This window comes from Lutra lutra, chromosome 5, assembly GCF_902655055.1.
Source record: "Lutra lutra chromosome 5, mLutLut1.2, whole genome shotgun sequence".
Lineage (NCBI taxonomy): Eukaryota > Metazoa > Chordata > Mammalia > Carnivora > Mustelidae > Lutra > Lutra lutra.
The window spans coordinates 51348679-51362068 of record NC_062282.1 but is presented as its reverse complement, the minus strand read 5'-3'; the positions used below and the strand labels follow the sequence as shown (position 1 = coordinate 51362068).

Here is a 13390-nt window from a genome sequence, read left to right as displayed (position 1 = left end):
GTTGAAAGATGTTCATGGTGTGACTGAGGGGTTTTAAGGAAGTATCTTGAAAGATTGAGTATTTTTTCAGATTAATGAACTTGTTCAGATATTTCTGAGTTTGAAATCTAAGGTTTAGAAAGATTATAAGCAAGGCGGAGCAAAAAGTCACTTAAAATAATGTAATTCCAAGGCTTCATGTAACGATCCAGGTGAGTTTTATCTTAACATAGTGGGTTTCACAGTGGATATCGCTAATAAGTGCTTTGGCAAATGTGCTCTGGTGGCATAAACCAAATTTCATTTGTTTTGGAAGCCCTGGTTGGGGTGGGGATAAAGTCATGATTGTTGAATACAAAAATAACATTCAGTTTTATATAGTCCATATCACTAAGGGAAAGGTTGAAGCATAATCATAAATGTGCATGATCTCTAATTAAATCAGCCAAATGATCCCTCCATTTTAAACTGTCTGGCATATTTCATCTGATGTTTCACTAAGGAAAAGTTTCAAAGAATTTCTTAATCTTAAAATCTACATATTCTAAGCACTAATCCAATAGCCGCATATTAGTGTTTTATTAAAATGGAAATTAAAAAAAACTTGAGTATAGTTGACACATGATATTACATTAATTTCAGATATGCTACATAGTGATCAAACTTCTCTACATAATAATGCCAAATAGAGCTTTGCGCAGTGGCAGTATCGTAGCCAATGAGGTTTATCCGAGGCGCGATTATTGCTAATTGAAATAATGCCAAATAGAAATTTCTTAAGCAGCTAAATTTATCCAGTATTTACTGCAGATGGAGGAGATAGAGTTGAATTGGCTAGTTGTAGCTATTTTCCTTTAAAGTGGTGAAAGGAGGCATTTATTCTTTGGCGATAACCAAATATGTTTTTACCCTTTTGCAGAGAGAAAACTAGGTTTAGGCCAAATATCCAGTGATCTAAAAGGAAAAAAAAAAAAAAAGGATTAGCAAGGGGAGCAACCAAGTGAAAGTAAGAGCTGTAACAGCCAGAGAGGTCTTTATTTCTAGAATTGCTCAGAAATTTAAAGCATCAGTATTTTTCTCTTAGTTTCCCAGAATCTTTTGAATAGAATGCTGACTGTTCATTTGAAAGGGATATCTTTGACTCATTTTAGATGTGGAACTAGACATAAAAGAGGTCAGTGAGATGGAGAAAGTAAAATTCATAGTCTGGAGCCCATTTGCATGACTTGATATATCCTATGTGGTTTTGATGGGAAATTGTATAAACAGTAATTTTAAATTAGTACTAAGTAGAATAGACAAGAATATAGATATGAAGACAGACTTCAGGCAGTATGAAAGTGCAACTAAAATCAAATGTATATCTTGGTGCCTCTGAGTGTTTAATAGAAAATACTGACTTGCACCTTTGTTTTGAGCAGGTTGTACTTAATATTGGTTATGTTGAAGGAAAGATACACATTTGCATTCCTTCACCTACATACAGGATTCCTTTACATAGAATTGCTGACTTGGGTATTGGAAATACAGGCATACCTCAGAGATCTCGTGGGTTTGGTTCCAGACCACCACAGTAAAGGGAGTCCTGAATGTTTTGGTTTCCCAGTGCATGTAAAAGTTATATTGCAGTCTCTGTGCAGTAGCATTGGGTCTAAAAAATGATATATATATATATACACCTTATTTAAAAAAAAAAAAAACTTCACTGCTAAAAAATGCTAACCATCTGAGCTTTCAGTGGGTGGTAATCTTTTCCTGGTATGGAGAGTCTCGTCTTGATGTTGATGGCTGCTGCTGGATCCGGGTAGTTTTTGCTGAGGTTTGGGGTGGCTGTGCAGTTTCTTAAAATAAGATGGTGGTGAAGTTTGCTGCATCGATTGACTCTGCCTTTCATGAACAGTTTGTTTCTTTGGCATGCAGTGTTGTTAGATGGCATTTACCCACAGAGGAACTTCTTTCAAAACTGGTGTCAGTCCTCTCAAACTCTGCTGTTGCTTTTTATCAACTAAGGTGATGTAACATTCTAAATCTAAATTGTTTCAACAATCTTCACAGCATCTTCATCAGGAGTAGATTCCATCTCAAGAAATACTTTCTTTGCTCATCCGTAAGAAGCCGCTCCTCCTCTATTAAAAGTTTTCTCACGAGAGAGCAGCACTTCAGTCCCATCCTCGGGCTCCACTTCCCACTCTAGTTCTCTCGCTGTTTCCACCACATCTGCAGTTACTTCCGCCACTGAAGTTTTGAACCTTCAATTTGTTAAAAAAAAAAAAGGGGGGGGGGCCAGTTTCTGCGAAGCATAGTAAAGTGAAGTACAGTAGAACAAGGTATGCCTGTACCTTAAATCTATAATTTGGATTTAAAATTAGGTTTTTCCCTTTTAAATTGTGAATTTTTCTGTGTTAATCAGTTCATTTTTGTTTAGTACTCCTAGCAGAGAAGGGACTGACAGTCTAGAAAAGTTGATCAGATGTTTTGATTCAGGATATTGTTTTGATTTGGGCCCAGTGAAGGCCTCCAATTGGGAATTTGCCAGAGAGATTGAAGACCTTATTTCTAAGTTGGGGCATATTTAGCGTTTGCCTTGACACTGTATTAGCATGGTGGCTGTTAAGACCGTCTCTCATTGAAATGCCCAATATAGGCAGTTCAGAAAAGAAGAGGCTGGTACCATGCCAGTGGCCAGGAGAAAATAAAACAGTGAAGCTGAATCAGTTACCGTTACCTGGTTCTGAGTTAATAGGCTCTTCATATTCTGTATCTACAGTTTGCATATACTCACAGTATGCCTTCACTGGACAGACTATGTAGAATTAAAACTGAAAGCTTTAGGGGTGCCTGGGTGGCTCAGTTGGTTAAACGTCTGCCTTCAGCTCAGGTCACGATTCTGGGTCCTGGGATCAGGCCCCACTTCGGGCTCCCTGCTCAGTGGGGAGTTTGCTGATCTTCTCTTCCTCTGCCTGCCTGTGCTCTCTCCCTGTCAAATAAATAAAAATCTTTAAAAAAAGCTTTAGCAATTAATATGCTCTTGTGCTGTTTTGAATAAAGGAATAGAAAGTTTAAAGTCCTAGTGGTATAGATGCTTTCTGTATTTTCATTTTTCTAGGATGTCGTGGTGGCTCTACCATGGATAGTCGACACTAAGATCAGAGGAGAAACAGCTCAACTCTTTTTGTTTATTCTTTGCTCAAGAGACTTAATATTTATAGACTCAAGGATTTTTTTTTCCTTTTCTTGTGACTTTAGGTGGAAATTTCTTCCTGTCATATTAATAGAACACTAATTTTTTTTTGTATTTTAAAAAGTGTTAAGTACACCTAATATACAATTTAACTATTTCAGCTGTTTTTTACAAAGTGTATAGTTCTGTGTCATTAAGTACATTGACATGTTATGCACCTGTCATCATCCTTCCGTCTGTAATTTGGATTTTGATAGGAATCTTTTAAATTTGGGCTGATGGGGTGCCTGGGTGGCTCAGTGGGTTAAGCCTCTGCCTTTGGCTCAGGTCATGATCCCAGGGTCCTGGGATCAAGCCCCGCATCGGGCTCTCTGCTCAGCGGGGAGCCTGCTTCCTCCTCTCTCTCTGCCTGCCTCTCTGCCTACTTGTGATCTCTATCTGTCAAATAAATAAATAAAATCTTTAAAAAAAATAAAAAAAATAAATTTGGGCTGATACTGTTCTAGAAGGTATTTGGAAGTGAAGTCACAGTGTTTTTCTTGGTGAAGCACTGTGATTGGAACATGCACCTGGGCTGCCTGGCTTCCAGGATTCCTTCATAATCCGCTTGCAGTCCTATGCAATGCTAATGGCATCCCATTTTCTTTTCTTTCTTTTTTTTTTTTTTTTTTAAAGATTTTTTATTTATTTATTTGACAGAAATCACAAGTAGGCAGAGAGGTAGGCAGAGAGAGAGGAGGAAGCAGGCTCCCTGCTGAACAGAGAGCCCGATGCGGGGCTCGATCCCAGGACCCTGGGATCATGACCCGGGCCAAAGGTAGAGGCTTTAACCCACTGAGCTATTCAGGCGCCCCTCTTTTTTTTTTTTTTTTTTTAAGATTTTTTTTATTTACTTGGCAGAGAGGGCAGAAGTAGGCAGAGTAACAGGCAGAGGGAGAGGGAGAAGCAGATTCCCTGCTGAGCAGGGAGCTCAATGTGGTGGGCCTTGATCCCAAGACCCTGAGATCATGACTTCCTGAGTTGAAGGCAGACACTTAACAGACTGAGCCACCCAGGTGCCCCATGGCACCCCATTTTTAAGAACTGTAACTGCTTCAACTGCCTCTTGGTAAAATTTTTAGGTGAGTTAGTGTGATTATATTTGCCAATTAAAGTCTCTTATGAGTGGATTTTTTTTTTAAAGATTTTATTTGTCAGAGAGAGAGAGATCACAAATAGGCTGAGAGGCAGGCAGAGGGAGAAGCAGGTTCCCCGCCAAGCAAGGAGCCCCGATGTGGGACTCGATCCCAGGATGCTGGGATCATGACCTGAGCCGAAGGCAGCTGCCCAACCAATTGAGCCACCTAGGTGTCCCTTACCGAGTGGATTTTAAGTTAAAACCACCCCCTCCCAGTAACAAAAACAATTGTTTTGGGCAGCTTTATGAACACGGAAACCACTTAAATTACTTTAGTAATGGAATTAATTAGCTTCCAGAACTTACCTACACACCATCATACTTTTTGCCGTATTTTCAAATTTGTGTATTGTTTCTCACTTTTTTCACTTTTAATGTCCGTATAGTTAATAGAAAACAAATATTCCTTGACATAAAATTCTAAGATTATCTTTCTATGACATTCTGGTAGGAAATGATAAATTGGTTTTTTAAAAAAGATTTATTTGAGAGATTACACAGAGAGAGAAGCTGACTCAGGGCTTGAGCCCAGGACCCTGAAACCATGACCTGAACTAAAGGCCGACGCCTGACCGATTGAGGCACCCAGGCATCCCTAAATTATTATTATTATTATTTTTAAAACTTAGAGCATGAGTGTGAAGGGCAGAGGGAGAGGAGAGAGAATCTCAATCAGACTCCATGCTGAGCACAGAGCCCAACTTGGGGCTTGATCTCATGAGCCTGAGATTACAACCTGAGCTGAAACCAAGTCAGAAGCTTGACTGACTGTGCCACACAGGGACGTACCTTAAGTTATTTTTATATCATGTCTTTAAATCCATCTTGGGATGGATCATGTTAAATTTTAATGTATCTAATCGCTAGGAAAAAAAGTAATTGCTTAACCTGAATTTTCTTGTAGATGTATTCTGGCACAAATTAAGTTTGGTTGTGGGAGGTGTATAGGAAAAGAAACATAGACTCAAAAATTATAAGGATTTATCAGAATGCTGAGTTTCTGAGTAAGATTCTCATTTTTCCACTGAATAAATTAGATGGCTTTTAATACCTTGTTGTCAAACTTACGGGTTTTCTCCTTTTGGACACTTTTATTTGTGCAGCAGTTTCTTAAAACTTAGATGTTGAGGGGCGCCTGGGTGGCTCAGTGGGTTAAGCCGCTGCCTTCGGCTTAGGTCATGATCTCAGGGTCCTGGGATCGAGTCCCGCATCGGGCTCTCTGCTTCGCAGGGAGCCTGCTTCTTCCTCTCTCTCTGCCTGCCTCTCTACCTACTTGTGATCTCTGTCAGATAAATAAATAAAATCTATAAAAAAAAAACTTAGATGTTGAAAAAGATCAGTTAAAAGATACCTGGTCTTAACTTGGTTTATTTATTTTTTAAAAAGATTTATGTGTTTATTTGTCAGAGAGAGCACAAGCAGGGGGAGTGGCAGGCAGAGGGAGGAGCAGGCTTCCCCTTGAGCAGGGAGACCAATGTGGGACTCCATCCCAGGAACCTGAGATCATGACCTGAGCTGAAGGCAGAGAAGCTTAACTGACTGAGCTACCCAGGCGCCCCTTAAAACTTGGTTTATTTATTTATTATTAAAAAAAAAATTTTTTTTTTAAGATTTTTATTTATTTATTTGACAGAGAGAAATCACAAGTAGGCAGAGAGGCAGGCAGAGAGAGAGGAGGAAGCAGGCTCCCCACTGAGCAGAAAGCCCGATGTGGGGCTTGAACCCAGGACCTGGGATCATGACCTGAGCCAAAGGCAGCCCCTTAATCCACTGAGCCACCCAGGCGCCCCTAAAACTTGGTTTAAATGTGAATTAAAATGCTCTTCAAATTCCTGATAGTTCTGTAAGGCCTCATTAAAAATGAAAACAGCCATATTTTAAATATGGAATCTTCCCTATATCATAAAAATGTGACAGCTTCTTACTACTGACTTAGAAATCTAAGTCTTAACCAGAAATTATGATTTAAAGCTCACTTTTTTCTACCCTAGGGCCTTTATCTAGAAGGAAAACCACATATGCTACAGCTAAAGCTGTTACTATCACACTTTTCCCCTTTTCATTTAAACTACAAACTTATAATGTGTGTCATATTTTAGCAAAGGCATTTTAAAAAGAAATGTGTAAGATAACTTTGTAACTTGCAGTGTCCCTCATTAGTTCTCTCCAGCAAAGTTTCACTTAAAAGTTACTGAAAAAGAGAGTGCCTGGATGGCTCAGTCAGTTAAGCGTCTGCCTTTGGCTCAGGTCATAATCTCAGGGTTCTGGAATTGAGTCCTGCCTCAGGCAGCCTGCTCAGCAGGAAACCTGCTTCTCCCCCTCCCTCTACTGCTCCCCCGCTTGTATGCTCTCCCTGTGTCCAATATATTCTTTTTTTTTTTTTTTAACTTAAAAAAAAAAAAGATTTATTTATTTATTTATTTATTTATTTATTTATTTATTTATTTGACAGAGATCACAAGTAGGCAGAGAGGCAGGCAGAGAGAGAGGGGGGAAAGCAGGCTCCCCGCTGAGCAGAGAGCCCGACTCAGGGCTCGATCCCAGGACCCTGGGATCATGACCTGAGCTAAAGGCAGAGGCTTTAACCCACTGAGCCACCCAGGCACCCCAATTCTTAAAAAAAAAAAAGCTACTGAAAGAGCCTAGAAGGGATATAATTTTTCCCTAGTAAAACAAAGTTTTTTGCTTGCCTGGGGAGAATGTTTTTGGAGGAATGTCAAGGTTCTCCTGTTGAGTGTAAAATACAGAAATGGATACTTAGGGGTATATAACTTGCCAGTGACCAGCAGTACTCCATACCAGGCTTTTATTGAACAAAGAATTTTTTTTTTTTTTTAAGATTTTGTTTTTAAGTAATCTATACCCAATGTGGGGCTCAAAACTCACAACCCTGAGATCAAGAGTCGCATGCTCCGACTGAGCCAGCCAGGCGCCTTGAGCAAAGAATCATTCTTTCTCACTTTTTAGGTACATGGTTGAAAGTACAGGACAGGGTCTTGAGCAGATTTCTTCCTAGATTCAAGGGCAGATTTGGATCTGCGTCTTACAAGCTAGCTGTGTGATCTTGGGTTACTTCAATGTCACCCTCTGTGACATGGGGAAAATAATAGTAGCTCATAAGGTAATTGTGAGAACTTAAATATTTAAAGCAGTATATGCCTACCATAAGACCTAGAGAAATAACTTGCTACTGTTGCCACGACCACCACTTTCTGTGTATGGCATAGGAATTTCACCCTGGTAGCTTTTATCTTTGTGCAGCGTATACTCCTTATGAATGAAAAGTGTTATAATGTATTCTTATCTGAGGTTACAATAATTGTAGTATGATTGTTCATAAATATCTAGAAGAATGCATTAACTTTATTCGGCATTTGTGGAGGGCACTGGGTTGGAGGTCATGGGGATTATAGTGAAGGGAGAACATTATATTCACCTCCTATTTCAGCTCTTGTCTCATTCGTTTATGTATTGCATAAACTCCAATCTATTCCTCTACTGTTTCTATTCTCCCTTATGCCAAGCACAGGGCCTGACAAAGGAGAAATGATGTCTGCCTGTGAATGAATGAGGAAGAGTAACTGGTTCAGACCGTTAAGTACTAATGACCAGTTGTCATCCCAGAATTCTGCTTGGCGCATCCCACATCCTTTCAGAGGCAGGAGATATATCTGCACTGGTGGGGCTCAGTGGAGTGGAGGTCCTCTTAGGAGAGCTTTACAAAGGGATCAGAAGCACACAGCTATGCCTGTCAGTCTTTAAGTTGCATAAATTAGCTGATTTGTACAAATGCTGTATTCCCTTGGGATCCTGGTGTTTTAGTGATTTTTGCCAAGTGGCAAAAAAATGGATATTAAGTTGAACATTCTTTTTTATTGTTTATTGCTACTGGTATGATTGAGTAGATTGTTTTCACATGTTAGGAGGGAAATACACATTCTAAGGCTTTGATCTTTGTGCATTGTGGCCATATTTTCCAGAAGGTAGTCCTCTTTACCCATTGCTCATTTTTAGATGCTGTTGATTACAAACCTATGATTGCCACCCCTAGTTTAACTTTTTATCAAGGAATCCAGCAGGGAGGGGCGTCTTGGTAGGCTGGGAAGAACTATTGAAACCTTATTAGAGTAAGTGGTTAGAAAAATAGCACGAGGGCTAGGAAACCAGAATGAGAACAAGTTGCATGATACTACATTGTATTGAGGGAAAACTTATAAGAGTGTTCGGCAAGATAACAGGTACATGTCTGTAATCTTATAATCTTAACTCTTTAGTTTTTAATGCTGAACTTTGCTCTAAGAGCATGACCTTCTTCCTTTTTTTTTTTTTTTAAAGATTTATTTGTTTTTAAAGATTTTATTCATTTAAGAGCAAGAGAGAGAGCAAGCGAGCACAAGTTGGATGAGAGGCAGAGGGAGAAACAGACTCCCTGCTCAGCAGGGAGCCTGATGTGGAACTTGATTCCAGGACTCTAGGATCATTGCCTAAGCCCAAGGCAGCTGCTTAACCGATTGAGCCACCCAGCACACACGACCCCCCCTGCCCCGTCCCGAAGAGATTTAGAACGATTGTTGAAACCTAGCAAGTTTTACTTATGGAGGGAGAGGTTCAAAGTTAAATTGTTTCATGCACTCAGATTACTTTTTTTCCTTCTGTGATTGCTGCTGGGTTACAGTTAATAGTATATTTAAGTATGTAAGATATACTTACATAGTATATTTAAGTTTTTCCATGAACAAAAGGGTGAATAACCTCATTAAATCTCATTTAAGAAAATTGTTCTGAGTTAAAATTCAGAAGCAATTATTTTTATAGATCACGTGTATGAGATTTCTTTCTCAATGTCAGAAAAGTCTTTTAAAAAAGTTATGATTATATGTTACTGTTTTTGATGTACCTTAGTATTCTAAAAATAATTATTTCATTATAAGGACTAAAAATCCTCTAAATCAGTGATCCCAGAGTTGATTACTCTGATGTGAATTGTTTTTACTTGAAATAAGGGAGTAAGGCGACAAGCAAATATGTTAAAATTAAGGCTTAAAACAGCAATCCTTCATTTGAATTATTCTTTGTATTTGAAGTCTCTGTTCTGAAAGCCCAAGTGAGAAAGCTTATCTTGCCAAGCTTATTTCAAGCAGGTACTGTCTCACACAGGAAGGTCAGGCCCTGAGTATTTGCAAAGCAGACAAGAATTCAGATATTTTCTGGTCATTCTGTAAGATAGGGTCTTTGAGCTCATTGATGAAGTGACTGACATGGACAAGGATGACAACTTCAGCCGTCGCCATGTACTGCGAAGATCAGGACCACTCCAACCCTAGCTCAGTGGTAGGCTAGAAGGAATTTTTTAGCTGGAACATCATGTGGGAGTTAGCATCTTAGTGTGGACCCCCCAAGGTGTTTTGCTGCTGAACTGACTTGTGCCAGAGAGTGCCCTCTCCTGGCCAATGCTGGTGTGCACACACCTCAAGTCTGTTCTCTTTTAGTAACCCAAGCTTCACCTTCTGTGAAGTCAGCAAGTTATCTGGAATACATTCATTATGAAATTTCAACTGCATTTTGGTCTTATTTTTAAAATTTTTTGGTAAATGGATTTAAAAGAACTCAAATGACTGCTCTACTTTCGTTAACTTGGGTTTTTTCTACCATAGGTCTCAACAAATGGCAGCTATTACATCAGACAGTGACGAGTCCTGCTGCTCCCTTACAGTGTCTGACAGACCACTGTGGATTCAGACTGGGAGCGTTGAAGTTAACAGTGAGACGGGCAGGTCTGTCTGTGTTGAGCCCTGCCACAAAGTGAAGAGGGCATCATGTCATCACTTAATCATTCTGAAGTAGATGAGGCTAGACCTAAAAGAATTCATTAGTTCTTTTTCTGTAGTTTTCATTGACCTTGGTAGCTGGGTGTACCTCATGTAGGTGACAGTTGTAATGAGTGAAAATAACTTTCAACTGTGCTAAAAAGAAAAAAAAATAGTAGAGCTAGCCTCCTGTGAGCTTCTGTGAAATGACAGTTTTTCCTAGGGTGCTGAAAGTTGGGTATCAGATTGTAGAACTATGTCAAATAGCAACTGCGTCTCCCTGGGAAGTCAGATAGTGGATTTCTTTATCTTTTCACTATCTCAGTCTTTCTTTGTCACTTTTATATCCACTTCTTAGTCATTCTTAATGTGTGTATATATAAGAATATATATATATCCATATGTGAATATATATATATTTTCTTAGTGAATTAACCTCAAAACCATTGTCATTTACATTAGAAAAGTCAAAACTCAGAGGGGCTGTAATTTTTTTCTTTAATAAAGTGCATTTATCGAGACCTCTTTGGATAGCGCCTTAAAGGCTTATTTTGGGCTCTTACACTGATGGAAAGGTTCAAGGATTTCTGTTGTGCTGCTTTTGAACTTATGATCTCTTTTTGCTTCCTTGAATTAAGCTATTTAACCCTGTGGTGTTTGCAGCTAGCGAAGAGCCACGGTTGGGCCTTGACACAACACAGGAGCTGTAATTTGCAAGCTGGGTCAGAATGGCACAGTTGGGATCAGAGATTGAGGCTGGGAGATTCTGGACTCTGAGCTGTACTATAGAGATGGTAGCTACCCTTATGATTTCTTGAGAGAATGGTGTTTTAGTTCTCTGTACCTCTCGCAGGAATAGTAAGACCTCCTTCAACCCTGGGCTTTCTTGTCCACTTGAATAGGCCTCACTAAGGTTGAAGCCAAATAGTCATAAATAAAAAGAAATGGAATTATGTATGGGATTGGTTGTTAACCTTTTTTTTTTTTTCTTTCAGTTTACTTCCAAAATTCTGTGTGGGTCTAAAGAGTATTATAATACTAGTTTTAAAAAGTAAACGTTTCTTAGTTTAATATCAAATTTAAAGGTGTTAAGCATTCTATTTCTTCAGAGGCAAAGACTCTTCACCTTCTTTTCTGATGTGTGGGGTATTTACAGCTAGCTATTGCATGAGAAAAACATGGCAGAATGCCCCGTTACTGTGTTTTATAGGCCTTGATCCAGTAAGTCGGGAAGGCAACCCAGGAAGCTAATAGAAGATCAAGAGTTCTAGCAAAGAATGGCAAAGACTTTTGAAATCTTTGGAAGTTAAATATCGGGAAGGACGGGGGTGGTTTTTCTTTTTCTGCGTTCTGTGTTTATTTTGTCAGTTATTACTCCACTGAACACGCCACAGATCTTTGGTTTAAAAATACGTTTGACCAAAAAAATAATCCTCATTCTCTCCACGATCACTTCTTTTGGAATTTAAACTCTTATTGGCACTTAGTTTACTGGGTCCGAGAGGCATTAACCAAGGATGATAGAGATTGCAGTGGGGTTCTTACCACTTGGTATTAAAGGGAAGTTGATGACGCTGGGCAGAAATTCCGGTCATGCTGTCTGGCGGTAATTTTTCTAAGCCTTGTCCTCTATAAATGTTTTGCTCAGTCTTGCTTCTTGTTGGAGGTATGGTAAAGAGAGCCTCTGTTCCTGATCCGGTGTGCTGGTGTAATAAGGGACAACATTGGTCAGTCTAGTGTACAGAGTTGTCTTCCAGTAGCAACATGGTGCTCTGGATGCCTTCTGGTGTGTCGACCTTGGGGAAGGCACCCCGCCCCCCGTTTGCTCTTTGTACATATGCAGACGGTACAGTCAGCAGCTGACCTGTGCCTGGCTTGGTTTCGTATGTGAATCGGCCTCAGCCTGCTTGGAATGCCACTGGCGCTTCAGAGCGGCCCTTGGCAGTGGCGCGGACTTCCAGAGGTGAATGTGGGTGCCGGGGCGGAAGGGGGTGGGCAGCATAGAGACCCTCACTAGGCAAATCTTCACCAACAAGGATTTTTAAAAACCTCAAGTGCAGCTTGACTCTGTGAAGGTGACAACAGTTTTATGGTGGAATTTGGCCAGTTGTACTTTGGAAATAAAATGAATGCTTCTGCTGGTCTAGAGTGGAAGTAAATTGTCTTTTCAAATGTTGGTTAAGTTTAGCTGATTTTAAGAAACAAGTGTGACCCCATAAATAGGGCTGAATTTAAAGAACGAGGACATCATTTTTCTCTTATTTACTTGTGCTTAACTACATTTTCTTCCTTTTCTTTACTGTATTTCAGCACAAAGACATTAGCAGGATGCTGGTTTCATGGACCGGTCCCATAATGACACCACACCAGAGCATCAGGACTGAATGACATTGGAGACTCAGATTTTTAAAGCTGCACTAAGAAGTTAATGTTAAGGCAGTGGTTAAAACCAACAGTCTATAAAGGGGCACTTGCAAAGTTTGCTATATGAAACCGAAGAAAAGGTATTAGGGGAATATTTTATAAAAAACTATTGCAATAAGTTATGCATGAGAGGAGGAGAAAAGTGATACGAAACACGCAGAGAACTCACTTGAATCTTATGTATCAAGAATCCCTGACCGTAACTTTTTCTGAATGTGAAGTTCTTTTCAGTACAGTTTAGACAGGCCTAAAAGGCATGGGATGATGACAGAGATGATGAATTATTTTTTAAACTAAAATTTTGTGCTTTCTCCAAGGTTTTGTTAATCCATTTAGATATGAGCAAAGGCATTTCTAAGATGGCTCTCCTGTGAACACAGCAAGTGTCACAGCTGCCAGGCAAGGACAAGGTCTCCTTCAGGGTACCAGTGGAAACAACAGGATAGATTTTCTAACATCCTCCTAAAGGATGGCGAAGTGCCCTGCCCCACCCCGCAGAGAATTTGGATCTTTTCTTTCTTCAATAAAACAGGGCTGTATTATCTTGAATATACGTTTGCTTGTTAGAACATATTAAGATGTATTTATTTGCCACCAGTATTTAACATTTTGTGCACATTTTCATAACTGCATTCTTTTAAATTCTGACTCAAAGTGGATAGGCTAGTGTTGACCTTAGAGTGAAAATATGTACTCTAAGAGCTAGTTCTTAATTCTACTGTGGTGGAAAGGCTTTTTTCCTGAATTTTGACGTGGACCTCTCTCATGGAGAGCCCTTCCTTCCAACTGCAAGATATCCTCCCAGGTGTCAGGTGGGACTTG

The 13390-nt window shown here is 39.6% G+C and overlaps 1 protein-coding gene and 1 pseudogene across 6 annotated transcripts in view; both read left to right on the top strand.

Annotated features, from left to right (window-relative positions):
* PWWP2A (PWWP domain containing 2A) overlaps positions 1-12512 on the top strand; it is a 37082-nt gene extending 24570 nt beyond the window's left edge. For 2 of the 6 annotated variants that reach the window (XM_047729181.1, XM_047729189.1), the window contains exon 4: positions 12455-12512. Coding sequence is in view for 3 of the 6 variants with exons in the window: in XM_047729189.1 (XP_047585145.1) it covers positions 12455-12468 (14 nt within the window). In the remaining 3 variants the exon portion in view is untranslated. Of the gene's footprint in view, positions 1-2034; positions 2868-9991; positions 10112-10781; positions 10939-12454 lie in introns of those variants that run through there. The other 4 variants (XM_047729185.1, XM_047729187.1, XM_047729182.1 and 1 more) reach the window with 4 other exon arrangements.
* On the top strand, positions 669-786 carry LOC125101351 (uncharacterized; annotated as a pseudogene).
* Positions 12513-13390: the final 878 nt, after the last annotated feature.